We start from the raw sequence: 20,351 nt of genomic DNA, 5'->3' as shown, positions 1-20,351 counted from the left end.
CGGCAGGAGGCGTGGCCAGGACAGGGGCGTGGCCAGGACAGGGGCGTGGCCAGAACAGGGGCGTGGCCGGGCGGGGCGGGGCGGAGTTGGCCGGATGTCCAGGAGGAGGCTCCGGAAGTGACGGCTCAGCCCGGGGACTTCTGCAGTCGGTGAAGTCCGCCCTGCCAGGCTCCTTGGCTGTCGCCGTGTTCCCCGGCCGAGGCGATGGAGAACGGAGCCGTGTACAGACCCACCACGGAGGAGGATCCGGTCCCCGGCAGGGGCGCCAGGAGCGGCCTCGCCGCCTGGTTCATCCCGGGCCGGCTCAGGTTTCCTCGGATGCTGTGCAAAGTCTCGCAGCTGGTAAGCCCCTGGCCGCGGCGGGCGGGCGGGCGGGCGGGGGCGTCTGGTTCCCGGCCGTCGGCCTGCGGGCCTGCGAGGCCGCCCAGCCTCCTCTCCTCAACGTGGTCGTTCAGGAAGCGGCCGTTTCCACACCCCCGGTTCCTTCCCTCTCCGCTCGGGGAGGGGACGTCACCCTCGGGCCCCCGCCCCTCCCGCTGGGCGGCCCCGCATCCTCGGGCCTCTCTCCGGGTGGGTCCCCGATGGCGACTGAGGGCCACCGAGCAAGGTCGGCGGATCCAGGAAATGCGGCCGGGCGGACCCGAGCGGGACGCTAGGCTGCAGCCCCCGCCGTCCCTTCTCCCCGCGTTGTTGTTGCTCTGCGTTATCTCCCGAGGAGCCTGAACTTAGACGACCGAGAGCGTTTTATCTTTCCCTGGCTCTTACGGTTTTCCTGGTGCGAGCCCGTGGGGCCGGCTACATGGGGTGGACGAAGTCTTCCCATACCACGCACTTGGCGTTATGTGTGTGTTCAACAGACTGTCTCCCAAAAGTTTTATCTTGATTGGAAAATAGCTCTTTCTGAGTGGACAACACGAGTGTACGAAGTACAAAGTCAAAAGGACAGGTTTTTGATGTTTTGAGTGCAGGTAGCAGAACTAGGGCACGGCATTTTCAGTTTCATTGAATTTTAGTTTGCTGCAGGCAGTGAAGGTGCCGTGAACGTGTTAGTGAAAATATCAAAACATCTTTGCGATTTAAGTTTTAATTCCGTTTACACACGGATTGCTCCAGTAATAAGCAGCATTTTCTGCAAGATGGAAAATCAGACTGTTAAGAATGTTTAGAGGTTGGTTTGTTTTTTTAAACCACCCCAAGTAAAAGGAGCCAATTAGTTTCTTTTGGGAAGAATTTAAATTCTTAGAACTCAGGTAACCGGAGCTTATGTTCTTAGAACTCAGATGACCTACTTTTATTGAATAGAAAAATGGCAGTTAGGAAACTGCCATTACTTTTAAGCCACCAAAACCACATCTGGGAATAACTGGGAAGTCACTTGGAGGCAAGTAACAATATGGGCAATGGACCCCAAGAGGGCCTGGCTCTGTCTGTGTCTCCAGCCTCCTTTTAGGTAGCCCCACAGTGCCAACCTCGAGGCTCTTGCCAAGCAGCAGGGGCTCCCTGTTTCTTTGCATCACCTATTCATTCCTTCTACCCAGAAGCGCTTCCTTCTGCTCTTCCTCTTGTCAGCTCTCACATGATTTGGATTTCAGCTGTTTCTCAGCAGTAGAGTTAAAATGTTTCTACTTGAGTAGAACTCTTTAGAACAAAATGAATTGATACTAATCTGAAGCATTCTTATTGCTTAAAAGACATCATCAATATTTGCCTGTTGCCCATTAAATTTATTTTCAGTTGCCTTTATATTTTTCTTCCTAATCAGAAATAGCAAAGCGAAAGTAAAACTTTTTATGACCTTGTTTTTATGATTTAATAAACTCTAGCTGTGTATCTTAAGAACAGAATGCAACTAGAAATTTTGGTGGTAGAATTTGCTTGGACTTAAAGAAGCCGGGAAGGTGAATTTGCCGTGCGATTTTGGTAGACTCTTCCTGCTTGTTTTCCATCATCCATAAGGAGAAAGAGGGAAAGGATAGAAACCGTCTCTTTTGAAATCTCTTTATTTGTTTATGGGGAATATTGTAAGAATATTGTAATATTATAAGAATGCTTTCTTTAATATCGATTTTTAAAAATATTTCTTAATTATTGCCTTTCATTTTGATGGTTGTTTTTTTGTTCCTGTTTTGTTTGTTTTAATAATATTTTATCTCTTCCCAACAGTATATTATAGGAGTACCCAGAAAGTTCCAAGTAAATGAAAACTGTTGTCCAGCCTGGGGCAACAGACAAAGTCTTGTTTGCCTTAACTCAAATTCTGCCTTTAGGTTGTTTTACTTTAGATGATTTATTTATTTTACTTTATTTTTTTAATTTTAATTTTTTAAAAAATATATCTTTATTGATTTCAGAGAGAGGAAAGGAGAGGGAGAGAGAGAGACAGAAACATCAATGATAAGAGTCATTGATCGGCTGCTTAGGCCGCAACCAGGGCATGTGCCCTGACCAGGAATCGAACCCCGATCGCCTGGATCCTAGGTCGATGCTCAACTGCTGAGCCACGCCTGACCAGGCAGGTGATTTATTTTAAAAAATTAAATAGAATTTCAGAGCTCCAACAACGTAACACTATCATGGAAAAACCCATAATCAGAAGAGGAGGTACTTTAACAAGGGACCTACAAGCCCTATGACATTTTATTTAAAATGTAGTGCATTTCTGTGTTTGGGTATGCGATTCTAAATCCATACATCTTACCAGATTCTTAAAGACCTCAAAGAGAAAGGAACTTTAGTCTAAAACTTCAAAGCCAGAGACTGTTTACTTAGGAAATTCTTAGAGTCCTAGGAGGTTGAAATGGATTTCCTCTGAGATCCTTTCCACTCTTGAAGATTTTTACAGATCTTTGAGGCTCTGTGGGTCGTGCTGGTACAGAACTGAACACCAAAGGGGTAGAGAATGGAGCCTACAAACACAGGAGGGAAGGGTAGAGATAGAAGAGTATAACTAAGCACTTGAGTTATATGCTTGTAACTCTTGAGTTGGAGATGTAGAGCTGTGTCTTCCATTCAGGTATGACCTTAATTTTGTCAAAGGCTCATTCAAAACATAAGCAGCCTCTAACTACCACCTACCCTTCCAGAGCCGAAGAAGACATAAAGGTTCAGGTAGGAATTCAATGTAAGGAGTCACTACAGTCCTAAACTTACACATTCAGTTTATCATTTTATTCTATCCTTAGATTGATCCTTATGCCCATGCATTTTATTTTGTGAGGTTTTTTTTGTTGTTACTTTTGAGAGAGTTTGTGTTTAAGGGGTGAATTGGCCTTTGGCAACCTAATTCCTGGCTAGTAAGCTGGTGTAGTGATCTAAATATGTGTAATATTCTCTCTGCAACAGCTGACATTGTGTTTATTGTGCCAGTTGGATGTCCCGAGGGCTGCACAGTACTGTGATTATATTGACCAAGCAAGCAGTTTGATTTGGAATTCATCAGTGATTTAAATTTTTTAAATGATAAATAATGTTCCTCTGTAAGTGCCAAGAAACAAATCACTTAGAAGCAACTTATCTTATATTGGTGCTCTTTTCATTATTTAAATGTGAAGATTGATATGTACTAAATTAAAAATGCTCTATTTTTACCTTGAGGAAGATCCATAATGTCAGCAAATTTTATCTTTGAACCTTTGTGAGAGTAAATGTTTGCCCAAGGCAAGGAAAGCCTAGCCTAACTTCAGGAAGACAGATTTGTTTACTTGGAACTTACATATGACTACAAGTTCATTAATGCACAAATTAACATAATTTTGTAGATGGAGTTTTATAATTAATGGCAAACATTAAAAAGTTCTTTTTTATAAGAAATTTTTTCCATAACAGACTGTTAAAGACAAATGATGGAGAATTAGTATTTAATACAATGACTTAGTTTTAAGGAAGACTTGAAGTTTCAGAAAAGGTAGTGAAATTGAAATGGAGAGAGGCCCAGGGTAGTAATTATCTGAATGTGTAAATCACTAGAACTGTGAGTAAGACCAGCTTTTATTAGTCACTGAGACTTCCCCAATGTGTTGACTGTGGCAAATTAGTTTTAATGTGTGATTTATCAGCAAAAGGGGAAATACACAAAATTGTAGTTTTAACCTCAAAAACCCAGTTTTACAGGGGAGACCTACACAAGCATACATAGTCATAAAATGAACTTAATAGTGTTTTATGGGGGTCACAAATACATAGTGGGAGTCAGGAGACCTGGGTTCTTGTCTGTGCCTGGCTAATTTGGGACTTAGCCTGTCAGAGATTAATTCCATCACTTGTAAATATGAGGGTGGGAGACTATCTGCTCTCCAAAGGCCCTCCCAACTCCAAAAGTTGGGTAATTCCTTTAGTTGTATCTGGGTAAAATTTTGTCATTAGAAGGAGCCGCATTGGTGTTCTGTCGTTAGGGGGTTAGCTTCATATTTAGTAAGTAACACTTTGTATGGTGTCTTCGTGCTATCGAGGGCAAAACTGTTCACCAGATAATAGTAATTGAACCTTCTAACTTACGGGTTGCCTTCACCATTATTTCCTTATCCAATTCAGTGACTTTATCTCTTTTCTCTCCTTAATCACCTTTGTATTTAGTGTTGGCGACCTCCCATCTGAAATTTTTTCTTCCCTTAACTTTCACATTTTTTCTTTTTTTAATTAAAAAAAAAGTCTGCTTATAAAAAAAATCAACTAAGAATATGATTAAAATAAGCTACACTATACCCCTCACACTCCCCAGCATCGATGTTTAACAGTTTGGAGGATATTTATTTGCTTCTCAAAGGAGTTTTCCTGGGCAGTGCAGAACATCCCATGACTTGCTTGTCTGGTGTCCCTTGCTTTCCCTGGGACTCTGGAACTGTGATATTCCTTCAGGCCCCACCCAGTTGTTGTTCCTTTTGTCTGCTATCCAGCTAAGCCCAGCAGGCAGTCCCTGCTGTCTTCATCTGGAAGTCCATCCTCCCTGGCAGGATCTTCACATAACCACACCCAGCACCTTAACCTTTTTTCTCATCACTCCCCATCCAGTTAGGTCAGTTGCCTTATTTTCCCTTTGGGGCTTACCATGCGAATTCTTGCCTTTGGGAGTGTGTTCTGATTTGTTCATGCCCCTTCTGGAATGCCCTCTGCCTGTCCGGATCCTGTGAGTCTCTTGGCTCTGGTCTGCGTCTTGCCTTTCCACCCATCTTTCTCCAGCTACTCTTAGCCCAGGTGGGTCTGAAGTTTTCCTGAGATTTCCTGAACTTACAAAATATATTGTGTTCTTATTGTCTTTTGTACATTGGTCTTATTGCTCTGTCATTACATATGTTCCTTTGCATATTATAGTGCTGCATACTTAATACTCAAATACACTATTTTTTTATTGAGGTATAATTGAAATGTAACATTAGTTTCAGGTGTGCAACATAATGATTCATTATTTGTACATATTGTGAAATGATCACTTTATTTTGTACTACAAACTGTATAGTGCTATGGGAGATATAAAGGAAGCTTATTTAATAGCATCAGGGAGAAAATTTTATGCTGAATATAGCTTGTAGTGCTAATTTCTTGGCCTTTAACTGGGAATCAGAACTAGTAAATGCCCAAACTTGACATTGTACTCCTTCAGTCTCTTAGGATGCCCATGCAGAACCCGCCTTTTAATACGGCTCTGAGGCTTAAGGTTAGTAAGAATGATTCCTGTTAATAAGTTGGGAACAGGACTTGTAATGACATTGATTGCTCCTGGCCAAGCAGGATCCTGCCCTTTTCTTACTGAGACTAGATAAGCAGCCTGTATTTATACTACAGATAAGATTGTTTTGGTCATATAGCCTACACAGATGAGTGTTCCTAATAATCTAATTATTGTGATAAGAATGCTTCAGCTGTTCTCAAGCCCCAATTAGAGTTTTAGGCTGATATCTTCTCATAGTTAATTGACTTTTATACAACTGAGGTATATTTTGGCAAACTTCTCATAGAGAAACTCCTAAAACTCCTAAGATAGAGGCAACATAAAGGCAAGAATAAGGCAAATAGAGTAGTAGACAGTATTTTATTATACTCTAGTTCTATAAAGACTCCGCCTGTACCTATAATTACAGGAGACTAAGGAAGTACCTTTACTCAGTGACCTTCTGGCAGTTGTCTTGGTGTGCCCTTTATATCCTGTGGTTTAGTGATTGGGAATGCCTCACCTAACATCTTTCTGAAGGAAGTTGTTTGGGATATGCTGGATGGTTTTATGCTTCACTAACAGGAAATCTGTAGGATCTGTTTTTGTCCTTATATAGATTCTTTGCAGTTGTGGGGATATATGAATTTTGTATTGCTCAGTAGAAGGGGGAAAATCCCTTAGAGGCTTAGATACCAATTTAGATTTGACTTTTTTTTTTTTTTAATATGTTTTTATTGATTTCAGAGAGAGGAAGGGAGAGGAGGGAGAGAGAGATAGAAACGTCAATGATGAGAGTCATTGATCGGCTGCCTTCTGCACACCCCCTACTGGTGATGGAGCCTGCAACCTAGGCATGTGCCCTGACCAGGAATCGAACCAGTGACCTCTTGGTTCATAGGTTGATGCTCATCCACTGAGTCACACTGGCTGGGCATAGATTGGACTTTTTAAAAAAACTTTTTAATTTGAAGTAGTTATAGATTCACAGGAACTTGTTTAAAAAATGTACAGGGAGTTCCTGTATGCCCGCACCTGTGTGCATGTGTTGTGTGTGTGTCTGTTACTCCTATGCAGTTTCATCACATGTGTAGCTTCCTATAGTCACTACCACAAGCAAGATGCAGAACTGTTCTATCACCACAGGGTTCCCTCATGCTTCCACGTAAGCCACACCACTCCTCTGTCCATCTCTATAATCTTTGGGGTGTTTTTTGTTTTTTTGTTTTGAGGAATGCTATATAAAAAGAATCATACAGTCTATAACCTTTGGAGATTGGATTCTTTTCACTTTGCATAATTCTCTTGAGATTCATCTAGGTTGTTGGTATGTCAAGCTTGTTCCTTTTTATTGCTAAGTAGTGTTCCTTGGTATGGATGTACCTACCACAGTTTGCTTAACCATTAAAGGACATCTGGATTGTTTCCAGTTTGGGGCTATTATGAATAAAATCGTTATAAGCATTCATAACGATTTTATGTTTGTATCCATTTTTGCACAAACATAAGTTTTCATTTCTCTTGGTTGGGTGCAGAATGCAGAAATACAGTTGCTGGGTTTATGGGATTTGCATACTTAGTTTTTTAAGAAACTACTAAACTGCTTTTCAGAATGGCTATATCATTGACCTCTTTTGTATGGAAATACCTTGTAGGAAAATTTTTTTATTATGTACTATGAAATACATCTATTGCTTTTGGTAGCAATCTTGTTGCCCATAATATATCTGGTTGCTTCTACCAGCCTGACTTGGATGAGATAGTATTTCCTGATGGGCATCTACTTAGCTCATAGTTATTCTGATGGATTTAACTCTCAGGAGGAAACTCCCTCAGCTTCCACAAAATCCACACAAACTGCCCAAGTGAAACTCCCTTCACTTTCTTCCCTCTTATTTCTAGATAGGAGTTAGCCCCAAACCTGAGCTCTGAATCTTACCTTTAGAGAGCCTCCTTTCTTTCTGTCTTAGACACACCTGTCTTACTGGTTTCTGCCTGAGCAGTTGGACACGCCGACTCTCTCCCATCTTGAGATTCCCTTCCCTTTGACCTTGTCCCCTACTACCCTCTCTGGCCACTCTTTTGAAACCACACTTCTTGCCTCTGCTGTCTCTATTCCACTGCCTTGTCTTCCCCTTACTTCCCAGCATGCAGTGCTGTAATCTAAGCTTCCTTATGTCACTACCCTGAAATTGTCTTGCTGATGTCATCAGCAGCCTTCTTGCAGCTCAGTCTAATGCGTTTCAGTTTTGTTTTTAATCTGACTTCTAAGGAGCGTTCAGCACTCTGGTTTCCTTTCTCTTTATAGAAATACTTTTTTCTTGGTCTACTATCCCTTGCTACTATCTACTGCTCCTAATTGTCTTTTGCTGGTCTCTCCTCCCCTGCATATCCCTTAAATCTTGGGGTTCTTCAGAGTTCTCCTTGTTCTGGGTAATCTCACTGGCTGACTCCCACATCTTTTTTTTTTTTTTTTAAGAAAGAGAAAGAGAAACATCGGTTTGTTGTTCCACTCATTTATGCATTCATTGGTTTATTCTTGTTTGTGCCCTGACTGGGGATAGAACCCTCAGCTTTGGTGTATCAGGATGACACTTTAACCAACTGAGCTAACCGGCCAGGACTGACTCACACATCTTGTCTCCACCTCAGACCTCTCCCCTGAGCTCCAGACCTATATATCCACTTACCTCCTAGACATCTCTGCTTAACTCTATCGCAGACCCCTCATGCACAGCATGATTAAAACTGAATTTATTCTCTTCCCAACACCCTTGCCCCTTAAAAAGAAAAAGAAAACAAAACTCTTCTTTCTGCAGTGAAGCAGCAGTATGTTAACACCACAAACACAGCAGTGGGAACACTTCCACTTAATTGAATTGCCGAATCAACCAGAGTTAACCATTCTTCATTCAGTGCAAGACTCTTTCTAACCCATGCCTGTCTATCACAGACAGCCATGGCCAGCGAACACCTCTGGAGCACTTGTCACTCTCTTCTCTTCAAAAAAGAATTATTATTATTTAGAAAATTTCTTTTTAGAGAGAGAGAGGAAGGGAGAGAGAAAAACATCAATTGGCTGCTTCAGGCATGTGCCCTGACTGGGAATCGAACCAATGACTTTCCGATGCATCGGCTGATGCCCAACCCACTGAACCACGCCAGCTGGGGCGCACTCTTTTACTCTTAACCTCTGCCAGCAGTTGACTTATGTTATCCCCATACTGGTTTATACTAACAATTTTTATGGTCAGACATTTAGTTAAATATTACGCAGGCTAAAATGGAGTGTGAAAAGGAGTTGTTTCTAGCATACTTTGGAAAGACGGAAAAATAAGTTACTAAAATATTTGCTATGCAGTTAAGTAAGAGCAAGGCAACTGAAAGACTAGTAAAACTAGTTCAGCTCTAGAAGGATTCTGTACCCTGATTATCAATGTCCAAGTTCTTGCTCCACTTAAAATAATATCAGTCTGGAAGTGGTAGTCATAAATGATGCAGGGATTAATGTAGGAAACGTGATGTGGAATTCCAATTTTGTAGACTCATACTCAGAGACAAGGCCCACTTCAAATGATTGGTGAATAAATATGCTGTTTTGTACTAAGTTAAAATGTTTCAGTACATGTGCATTATCTTGTTTCCTTCTCTGTTGGTATTTATCCTGTCTGGTGAGGGCTCTACTGCATTTTTTAGTGATTAGCCACTCTTGTCCGTTACTACTGCTAGCTATCCTACTCGCTCTCTTTTCCCCAAAGTCATACATCAGCTTCCCGACTAGATGTCTGCCCCAAGCTTTGTCCTTCCTCCAGTCCCATCCCCATATTGTAGCTAGTGAGAACTACTAAGCGCATGAACCTGATCACGTTACCCTTTGCTTTAAAAACCCTTAAAATTCAGAGTCCTTAAACTAGTTAAAGAGGACATTTCGATCTGGCTTCTGCTTACCTCTGCCTCATTTAATCATTCTTGTGCTGCTGTCTCCTTCCTTCAAACTGGACACGTCAGCCATGGTGACTCAGCTTGCTTTCACATTCAGTTGCGGGTGGTGGGATATGTGTGTGTGTGTTGGGGTAGGCGGGTGCCATGCTGTCTTCCCTCTTAAGTCTTCGTATGTACTGCTGCTCTGCCTAGAACTTCTCTGTCTCTAACTCCTCAAATTGACTCTACTGCCCGTTCAGGTCTCAGCTTTTCTTCAGGAAGCCTTTCCTGACCTCCCAAGTTCAGTGGTTCTTCTGTGTGTTTTTTATTTTTTAAAAATCCTCACTGGACGACATGCTTAGAGAGAGGAAGGGGGAGAGAAAAAAACATTGATGTGAGAAACATCGATTGGTTGCCTTCCATAGGTGCCCCAACTGGGGATCAAACCCACAACCCAGCTATGTGCCCTGACTAGGAATCGAACCAGCAACCTTTTGGTGCTCAGGATATGACGCTCAACCAACTGAGCCACTCCAGGGCTTCTGTGTGCTTTTATAACAACACCCTGTATTTCCCCTATTCTGTAGCACATGGTAGTTGATTAATTATTTGTGTACCTGTCTTCCCTTCAAAGTAACCAGACTGTAAGTTCTGTGTAGATCCGCCATTCAGTAAGCTTGTTTGCCATGGTCTCCACTTTATAAATATTTGAGTGAACAGATGGTGTTTTTGAGTACTGTAGGTTTCTCTGAAAACACTGAAGTAAAATGTTGTGTTTCTTTCTTAGTTGCTGTCTCTGGTGGCATTTATCTGTGAAGAAATTGTATCACAGTGCACTTTGTGTGGAGGACTTTACTTTTTCGAGTTTGTAAGCAGCAGTGCCTTTCTCCTTTGTCTCCTTATCCTGATAGTGTACTGCACTCCAGTGTATGACAGAGTCGAACCTGTAAAAGTCAAGACCTCGGTAAGCATGAAAAAATGTAATCCTTGTACTAAGAACTTAGCTATTTTGGAATCTTGTATAGTTTTATTTTTCAAAATAGTAACGCTTTCAAAACTCAGTAACATGAGAAAAGTGGTTGCAGTTCTGCCCCTAAGCAACTTCGTCTTCCCTGCCAAATTGGATGATAGACGGGGAAAGTGAAATTAGAATGAAAGTGACAAACAGTACCCGTAGTTTACAATGCCTGGTGGTTTAATCTAATTCACATTAGATATTTTTAAAAACTAAGAGTTTGTCACTTTCGATTTCTCGCATTTCAGAGTGTCACCCATTGGTTCTACAGTTATTCGTTGTGTACCTATTATATGGCAGGCATTATGCTAGACACTAGAGATGGAGGAATGAACTGATGTGCTATGTACCTGGAGCTTATAAATAAAACAGCATGTAATTCTACCTATTTTGTTTTGATTTTATTATGGGGAAAATTTTTCTATAAGCAAATTAAGAAGCATTTATTAGAGATGCATAACTTTCTAAAAACTTATTCTGCTGACCCTGTGTTTTTATTTAGTGTAGTATGAGGATTTGTGAGATGACAGGCGAGCTTTTTCATAGGTACTGCATTGAAGAAAGAAAGAACTGAGTAATTTACTTCTTCAGTAGCAGGTGAATTACCAGTAGTGGTCTGTGAAGAATTAATCGTACATGTCAGGATTGACATAGAGAATTCACATCTCTGAGAGAAACGACTAAAAATTAGGATAAATTTTTAACTATTAAAAACAAAAGATAATAGGATAAATACAAAGCAGTAAGATTATGTTTTAGTTTAAATTAATGAGAAGCAACCATTGGGTTATATATTGATTTTACACCTAAGATACTTCCTTTTTTCTATATACCATTTTATACCTCTTAAATTTTGTATCGTAGGAATCTGTTACCTTCTTTTAAAAGAATTATTTTAGATTTAAAATTTTTTTTAAAGTCGATACCAAACAGTTAAAAAAATAACTTTGGAAAACAGTCTGAATCAAATCCAGCAAGTCTTTGATGAGTTCCTGCACACAGTTCTTGGTATGGCCAGTGTATGATTGTTTTGCCATCTTATCTGATAGTAGCTGCTGTCAGTGAGTACTGTGTGCCAGGTACTTTATATGCTGTGGTTTTGAGTCCTCACACCTCAATGCTCCATTTACTTGATTTTTTTGAGAGAGAGAGGAAGGGGAAAGAGAGAGAGGGAACATCGATTTGCTGTTCCACTTACTTATGCACTCATTGGTTGCTTCCTGTATGTGCCCTGACCAGGAATCAGACCCGGGCGTATCAGGATGGTGCTCTAACCAACTGAGCTACCTGGCCAGGGAGACCCTAGCAACTCTAGATGTATCATGGCAAATATCACCACAGGAATCTCTGTATAAGAGTGATAATAACACCCATGCATTTTATGAAATACATAGAAAAAGAGATGAGGAGAATACCTTGGAATTTTTGTTATAATAAGTATAATCCTTGAGAAGTCTTCCTTTTTACAGATTAGATGTGATAAGATTTGGACAGGGGAAAAGCTCACTAATATCTGAGCTGATTGATTTGTTGTTTGTATAAATCTATATTTTAAACATTAAAAATTAAAAACATTTTTTATTTCTTAACAAAACAGTATCATTATCCTAATAAGAATATTTTTAGAAATGTTAGTTTTTACTTTAGTGCCATATTAGTAGTGTTTAAGAACATTAATCTTTTTGACAAGAAACAATAGTGTAATATTTTCCATTTAGTGTAATGGTCTAACAACAGAAAACAAAATGTAAAACATTTATTACATCAAGCTTGATTTAAAAAATTATTTTTGAGTAAATAGTGATTTAAAAATACTGGGGAATAAAATAAGTAATTCGGTTATTTTATAAATATTAACAGCTTTTGTATATATTTTACTATATTTTAAAATATTTTGTAAGTATTTTACTATATTTCTTTTGGGTCTTTTGTTTCTATTAAGAGGTAATTTTAAAAATTTTAAATAGTTGTAATCATTGAGTGTATATATTCTGCTTTTTACCTAACTGGAAAGATTTCATGTTAGTTTCAATGGTTTTAAAATCACTTTTACTGTGTACATATTAATGTATTTAAATTTTAAGTATACTTTCATATAAGGGAGGTTTTCTGTTTTAGAGAAAATGTTTTGAGTGTGTAGTGGTGGTGTCTAGGGTAGAAGGATAATCTTTTATAAGAAAGAATCTTTTCTGTTCCGTGCTATTGTGGGTCAGATTCTATCAAGAATAACAATAGCCAACATTTATGGGACATTTACTGTGTGCCTGGCACTGATCTAAGCACTTTCAGTGGATTAACACTAATTTTTAGACTCATCTAATGAAAAAGATACTGTTACTACCTCCATTTGCAGATGAAGAGACAAAGGCACACAGACGTTCAATAACTAATTCAAAGCCATATAGCTGGGAAGTAGTGTAATTGGGATTTGAACTCAGATAGTCTGGCTCTAGAACCCATGCTTATTGAATAGTAAATTATTCCATCTCAAAACGACTGTCTTGTTTAAATACCTCCTTGAATGTAATCCAAATATTAGTGAGTAGAGTTTTATATATGCATGTAGCAGATTTGAAATAACATTCAAGTACTGCAGGAAAGCATCTCTTTTAGAAGCAAAGAGAAAACTTAATTTTTTTACAAATGTTAAATGAACGATTGACAATAGTGTAGGAATTCTCTGTGGGATAGTTTTATCGATATTAGGTTTAGTGAAGATTGCATTTCAGAAAACTCAGAGCATCAGATGTAAAACACTTTGGAGTGGCTATCATTTACGTTTCTCCTCTGAATCAAGTATGTATGTCCAGCAGTTTTCAGTTGGCATATGAGAGAGAGCCTTATGAGGTGATGCCTGAGAGGGCACTTGGAAACCCATGAAGAACCCCATTGTTGTAAGCCACATTGTGATGAGATGTGGAAGCTTTTATGGTAGTAGGTAACCTGTCATACAAGCTCATTTGTATTACCTACCCACTTGGAACAATTGAAAATAATATGTTATCACAGAAAGTTTAAGTGGCTAAAAAACATACCGTTGACATGATTTTATTTAGTTAATTATGGGTGGTTCTTTTGATTCTCTCTTTTCCAAAGTGCTTTCAAAGCACCAAAGTCCTCTCAGAGAGGCCGTTCTAGCACAGAATATGCTGAAAGGAAAGAAAAATACTTTTTTTTTTTTGGTGGAAGTAAGCTAGATTTAATAAATCCTTTGGCTTTGATCATTTTAATGTGTCCTAGAGAAATACACACACACACACACACACACACACACACACACGATCTTTTGGGGAACTGTTTCATGACAAGCTTATTTTGTAACGTAGTCTCTGACTATACCCTTTCCAAAGAGTGGATGGTATTTCTTTACAGGGTGTTTATGGAATGCCAGACTTACTGAAAACTGAAGGGAAAAAATATAAGTCACTAAAGCTTTTTAACAGTAAAAAACTAAGATATTTGTTTCCATCAACCTAACATACTGTATTCCTTATGTTTTATATGTACGTATAGGACTTTTATATTACTTTGGTGATAGGATGTGTGTTTGCTTTGGCATCCATCATTTTCGTTTCCACACATGACCACACCGCAGCTGAAATGGCTGCAATTGTAAGTACCTTGTATTTTTATCTTTGCTTATGTTCGTTACATTAGAAATATGGAGTCTGGAAAGTGCTTGGCAAGTTACCCAATATGGGAGAGTAGTTTGTCTTTTAACTTATTTTTTATTGTAATTGTGAGTAGCTTTAAATGTGATAGCTGAAAACTCTAGAACCTGCCTTTAGCATTTGAGTTTTGTTAACAGAAACCCACTTACTCCACATATGAACATGTTGCTAATGGAAGTGGTAGAATTGACTTTATTGCCTTACTCTCTGCTTTTTGGCTCAGCAAAAACTCATCTACTTGCCATGTGCTGTTTAGGTGTAGACACTACATGGAGAAATGATCCAAAAGCTGAGCCTAGTTAAGGAAATGATAAGTAAATGCTTTTATCTGAAATCCCTTGGAGGGGAGGGGCAGGTTTTTTTAAGAATTCAGAATATTTTGGATTTTAGAAAGTTTACGCTGAACATAAACTTCTTTACACAGTACCTTCGGAGGGCCTGGGTGCTATCCTGTAACCCAGCATAGTAGTATTTCTGAAGCATATGAATATTCACAGTAAAAGGGACAGGTAAAGACTTTAAATAGCAAGTCATGAAAACATTGAGCTTTTTAAAAATCACCCCAGGATATTTTTTCCATTTCTTTTTAGAGAGAGTGGGAAGGAGTGAGGGGAGGGAGAGAGAGAGAGAGAGAGAGATGGAAGAGTCATCAATATGAGAGAGTGACACCTCAACTGGTTGCCTCCCACATGTGCCCCGATAACCCAGGTATGTGCCCTTGATCAGGAATTGAACCTGAGACCCGTTGGTGCCAACGCTCTGACCATTGAGGCGCATGGGACAGGGCAAATGTTCAACTTTTTTGGGATTTCAGAATTGCAAGTCAAGGATCATAGACTGAATTAGTACCAGTATTCTGAATGTGAGCAGCTAACAACTGGATAACAAATCCTCTTATAAGTCAGCTGGTTTCCAATTAATACTTTGTTCATGACAAAAACTGAAGTAGTAATTGAGTGGTCAGCTAATAGATCATTAAAATTACTTTTTCTAGTAGTACAACTTAAAAGGAATTGCATGGCTATAACATACCTATTCACAGTTTCTTAGCACTTACGTATGTAAAAATAAAACATAGGAATAAAATTAATGCTGAACTGTGACTCACTCTGGCAATACGTAATATTTATCCATGGAGACATGAACCAGTTAAAGAGAAAACCGAAAGTTTTAGCAGAGCCTTATGGTTAACTCCAGTGTATGTACATATTTTTGTTGCAGAGGAAGATAGGTCAAGAAAATATTTTCAAGAATAGAAATATGTTACTATAAAATTTGGTGGAGGAAGTGAAGTGGAAATGGAGGAAAAGTTGAGTTTCGGAGGGAAAAGCATGGCATAAAATTCCTCAGCTAAAAAAAAAATTTCTCAGCTATTAAAAAAGAGCTTATTTATGTGTTTTAATTAGATGATTGTTAGATTGTTACAGTATTTAGATTTCATTGGATATATTTAAGAGCAACTGGCAGTTTAAAAACATTTTTAATGTGCTGAAAATTACCTTTTGCAGCTATTTAGATTATGAAAAATTTTGTAGAATTAAATGAGTGGGGGAATCCATTAAAAATTTTTTTGTGAAGTATGTGAGCAAAAGAGCTGGACAGTCATCTATCTGGATGATATGCATGGAGGGCCCTGCATGGACTGGAGCTTTCTGGGGGTGACCAGAGATGGTGTCACAGACAAGGTGACATCTGGTCTACCTTTAGTGCTGATCCGTTAGCCAGTTCAGTAAGAGGGTAGGTGCCATTAGGGGAGAAGAGTCTTGGGTGTTGGGTGGGTTGGGGTGGATAATTAATTTTAGGTTGGATGTGTTGGGGACACCGAGGTGAATGAATGAGTTTGGAGCTGTTTGCTTTACAGTGAGATGAGGCAGAATGCATATTCTTCAGGGTGGAGAGGTTGAACATGAAGGGTAAAGAGACTGAAGCCGATGACAACAGAATGTTAAAAACCACGGAGACGGGTGGGGTGCCAGAGTTGGAAGGGACTTTAGCCATTACCTGCATCAATTTTCTCTCTCTGTAGAGCACTTTGGCTCCCACTTCCTTCATGGTTTTGCCAGTGGAGAGCTGTATTTGAACCAGGTCTTCTGTCTCTTGACAGAATTCTCGGAATGTGGATCAGATGTTCGAAGAGTACCTAATGAGGAAGTGATTTAAGGAAGGGGAAGTGGCGTCATGGTGCTGTGTCATTAGAGTGTGACAAATAACTGGAAAATATTTTTTTTAGATAATTTAACCCGAAGGTATCTTCAAAATAGAATTTCTGTTTTTGATATTAATGACTTTTTCCATTTTCGCCTAGGCTTAGCTGCCTACTATCATATGTCCCTTATCTCATCTGTGGGTCAATCTAACCTTTGCTAATAATCCCATGTTTGTATCATTTTAAATGATTTTTGTTCTTCATCTGTTAACCTTAGTTTCATAGATTGGCACCCCACATATGAACATGCACTTTTAAAACAGGGCATTTGTTATTTGTGAGACTTTGACCAATAGCCATTATTCTGGAGTGGTTTTTTTTTTTTTTTGGTAACTTCTTTCCATTTTTGGTGACCTTAAACATTTTTTTTACCACTGAATTTAAGATAGAATTGATGAGTCATCTTGCTTGTATGAAACACCCTCAAAGCCAAGTAGGAAACGTGAGATTATATTATAAAATTCCTCATATAACCATTTCCCCTTTTTTCTCCTCAGGTGTTTGGATTTCTAGCAAGTTTTATGTTCTTGTTTGACTTCTGCTATATGTGGTATGAAAAACGACAGGAATCCCAGCTGAGAAAACCACCTGAGGCTACCAATAGGCAGGAGGCCCTCACCCAACCACTGAATGCTTAAAGACTCTAGGGAGCAGGTGTTGTGTAACGTGGCGACTGCGTGGTACCTGAGCCCGGGCAGAAGCACTTGTACTATCTGTAGAATTGCGAAACCACTTCTTTTGAAGAGCAAGGGAAGGGCCGGAAGGCAGTTTTATCAATATTGGACAGTGTGTCGGTCACCAAAGTCAGGCGAGAGGGTTTTTTGTTTTTTTATAACATTTGAAATTTGTGTCAATGATGTTTCATTTTTGGAGGGGGGAGTTGTTTCTTTAAATCACAGCTCAACTGATGATAAATTATTTGTCTTTGTTACTAGGCTTAGCTTTCAGATTATTCTTTATAGCTATACGAACTGCATGATTAAGTTCATCCATTTAGACATTGTTTCATTTTTAAGTTAATTTGCTTAGCTCTGAGTTGTTTTTCGATGATTAGATAAAATTTAATGTATATTAAAATTTTTAAATTCAAAATGTAAAATGTTGGTCTAGGTTTCTTCCTTAAAAATATAATACCCAGGTTTTACTGTATCTCCCACAGCCTTAAAATTCTATTGTAACATTTTAAGATGATTGTTATTAACTCTTTTATAGCCTAATAGGAAATGTATGGGGCATGTTGGTGTTTTATATGTATAAAAGCAACATACTGCACTTTGGTTGTTGTTAATATTAAGTAAAAAGAAAAAGATTTGTATGTAACACATAGAAATTGGAAGAAGCTCATCTCACACCTAAGGACCAGAGATGATAAAGGTGTACTTTTCGTGCAATACAGTGAAGTAAGAGCAGGCCGCAGCCACTTACTGAGTGTCGGGAGAGGCGCTTCCATCTGGGAGTGAGAAAATAGTTCATCCTGTTGGCACGTGGTTGTTTCTGCCGAAATTGACACAGCTCTGCCGCTCCTCTTTCGTGTTTTCTTTGGAGCTAGTCTTCTTTTTAAAACCCCAGCCTTTGATTTTTATCCATGTGAGATGCTTGCTTTTGTGTCCTTACCAGAATGGTCCACACGCTGCTTCATCATCTGGCAGAGGCAGACCTCTCGCTCTTTCTTGTTGGCAGTTGTCTTCCAGTGGCCCAGGATCTTGGGCCCTTTTAATTGCACAGAGTGTTAGCAGGATCCTTAGGGTTTTTGTTCCCACAGAGGCATTGCTCTAATTTCTCTCTGGAGGAGACCTTAAGAAAGTGAATATCTAGAGAATCCTGTCCAGGTTAGTATTGTTGATGGTTGTAAGGGAGTAGTCAGACCATTCTCAAGAGACGTGTCATAACCAGTTCGGATAATTTGGAAGAATTGTCTGTTGTTGGCAGGCTGTGGCCCCCAGACTAGACCTTTCTTGTCCTCCTAGATTTTTGACTCAAGACATTGGTGTTAAGGAGATAAGCCCATGCGTCAGGTCCTTCAGGACTTTGGTGGTCTCCCAAGTTAAGTGTGCTAGGTTTTCTATCTGAAGAAGTGGAATCATGTTCCCAGCGAGGCAGTTTAATGACACCACCCTTTTTTAACTCGTCTGCCTTTTGTGCATTGTAGATGGGTTCTCAAAAATGGGTCCTTACGGCCAGAAACAGCTTCTGCTCTGTCTTAGTGACTCAGGACCTTACCTGTTTGTGTCAGAGTCTGGATGTTCGTATTAGTGGTGATGTCACCGTTACCTGCTCGGGAGATGATGAAACCAATCATGGCCGCTGCTGTTGCTGGGCGGGTGATCTAAGAGAGAAGTAGCTTGGATCTTGGGTTCAAGAGTAAAGATTGGTTCAGAAATTACCAGCTTATGGTCAGTAAGTTCTGGAATTTCACATCAAACTCCTGTACCACTGCCATTGTAAATACCACCTAGACCCAGTTGGGGTTCACAGCCAGCCATCTGGACTACCTCAGGGTCCCACCCATGCATTGGGTTTAGTGGAGTTAGATGGCCATGTCCTCAGCTGGCCTCACACATGTAGCTGGTTGAATTTAAGCTCTGGTTGTTCTGAGGTTTCACTTCCATTTATTTCCTTGGCGTAGGGCCACTTAATCTTTGCCTTTGCAGAAAAATAATATATTTACTGGTATTTTTGTCATTAGAACTTCTCTTCACATTGATTTTTATGGGACCTATGACTGATTAGCCTCCCTCTTCTACTATAGAAGAAATTAGGAGTAAAAAGACCATTGTGGTAAATAAAAAGTTCAAGGAGAACTTGTGACCAAAACCACTATTATGTTCAGAAAAGGGCAGACTCGGTAAACTCAAATTTAAAATAATTTTTATTAACATCTATGATAAATTTAATTTGTTATCTTTTATACAAATAAACTGTTTAGAATGGTTTTTAAAACTTACAAGGGAAATGCACTTAAAATATAAAAGTTTTATAATTGCTGTACTTAATTATATTCAGTTTGGGGACTGGAAAATATATTTTTACATTGTTTATAGCCAATCATTTTTGTATTTATCGATTGAAATCCTGTGGGTCTTTTTTGTCTCTCTCCATGTCAAATTTTGTAGCCTTCTTTTTAAATAAATCCATCTTACTGTCCATACTTTTGTAGTTGTTTAATTATTACAGGAGCATGGTACTTAAAAGAAAGCTTTCCCCAGAGTTCTAGGAGCTGGCTCCACGACCATGGTGAGCACCCATATAGAAGACTGGACTGTGGCCTACCCAGGTGGGGGGCACAAGGAGAAACACACCCCCTTCCTACCCATGGGCTTTGCCTCTTGTTGGAAAGTTGGAATATGCATTCAATGAATGCATATTCATTGAATATGCCGGTGTGGCTCAGCGGTTGAGCATCGACCTAGGATCCAGGAGATCGAGGTTCAATTCCTGGTCAGGGCACATGCCTGGGTTGTGGGCTCGATCCCCGGCGGGGGAGCGGCGGGGGGGGGGCGGCGGAGTGCAGGAGGCAGCCGATCAGTGATCACTGATGCCTTTATCTCCCTCTCCCTTCCTCTCTCTGAAATCAATAAAAATATATTTTAAAACCACAACAAAACTAAGAAGAGTCTTAAGGAACTAACTGTGGGTGAAGAGTTGTAAAGGAATGTTATAGACTAAACGCCTTAAAGTAACTACCAAAGAAGGAAATCTGGAGTCTTCAGCATGTTTCTCGACGTGGCCAACAATGCTCAAGACCAAACGGGCACATTCTCTCTCAGACTGTCTGATGACAGGGAGAGCGCGAGCGGGACCAGGCGGCTCTGGTAGAGCTACAACTATCTGTGTAGTCTGCAAACTTGCCGCCTCCAGCCCGGATGACAATAGCGAGGTCTTTAAGTCACCAAG

The 20,351-nt window shown here is 39.7% G+C and overlaps 1 protein-coding gene across 1 annotated transcript; it reads left to right on the top strand.

Annotated features, from left to right (window-relative positions):
- The first annotated feature begins 122 nt into the window (after positions 1–122).
- On the top strand, positions 123–19,601 carry CMTM6 (CKLF like MARVEL transmembrane domain containing 6). Its single transcript, XM_081159265.1, has 4 exons — positions 123–342; positions 10,353–10,529; positions 14,094–14,192; positions 16,955–19,601. The coding sequence occupies exons 1-4, from the start codon at positions 205–207 to the stop codon at positions 17,093–17,095; spliced, it is 555 nt and encodes a 184-aa protein (XP_081015391.1). The 5' UTR covers positions 123–204; the 3' UTR covers positions 17,096–19,601.
- Positions 19,602–20,351: the final 750 nt, after the last annotated feature.

The sequence above is a fragment of the Miniopterus schreibersii genome (genome assembly GCF_964146895.1).
Source record: "Miniopterus schreibersii genome assembly, chromosome: 15".
Lineage (NCBI taxonomy): Eukaryota > Metazoa > Chordata > Mammalia > Chiroptera > Miniopteridae > Miniopterus > Miniopterus schreibersii.
Note: the sequence above shows the minus strand (reverse complement) of the source record. Positions and strands in the feature narration are given on the sequence as shown.

Coding starts and splice junctions, on each gene's coding strand:
- CMTM6 (XM_081159265.1), top strand. CDS start 205: ATGGAGAACGGAGCCGTGTACAGACCCACCACGGAGGAGGATCCGGTC. Junction 343..10,352: donor TGTGCAAAGTCTCGCAGCTG/GTAAGCCCCTGG, acceptor TTTCTTTCTTAG/TTGCTGTCTCTGGTGGCATT. Junction 10,530..14,093: donor CTGTAAAAGTCAAGACCTCG/GTAAGCATGAAA, acceptor ATGTACGTATAG/GACTTTTATATTACTTTGGT.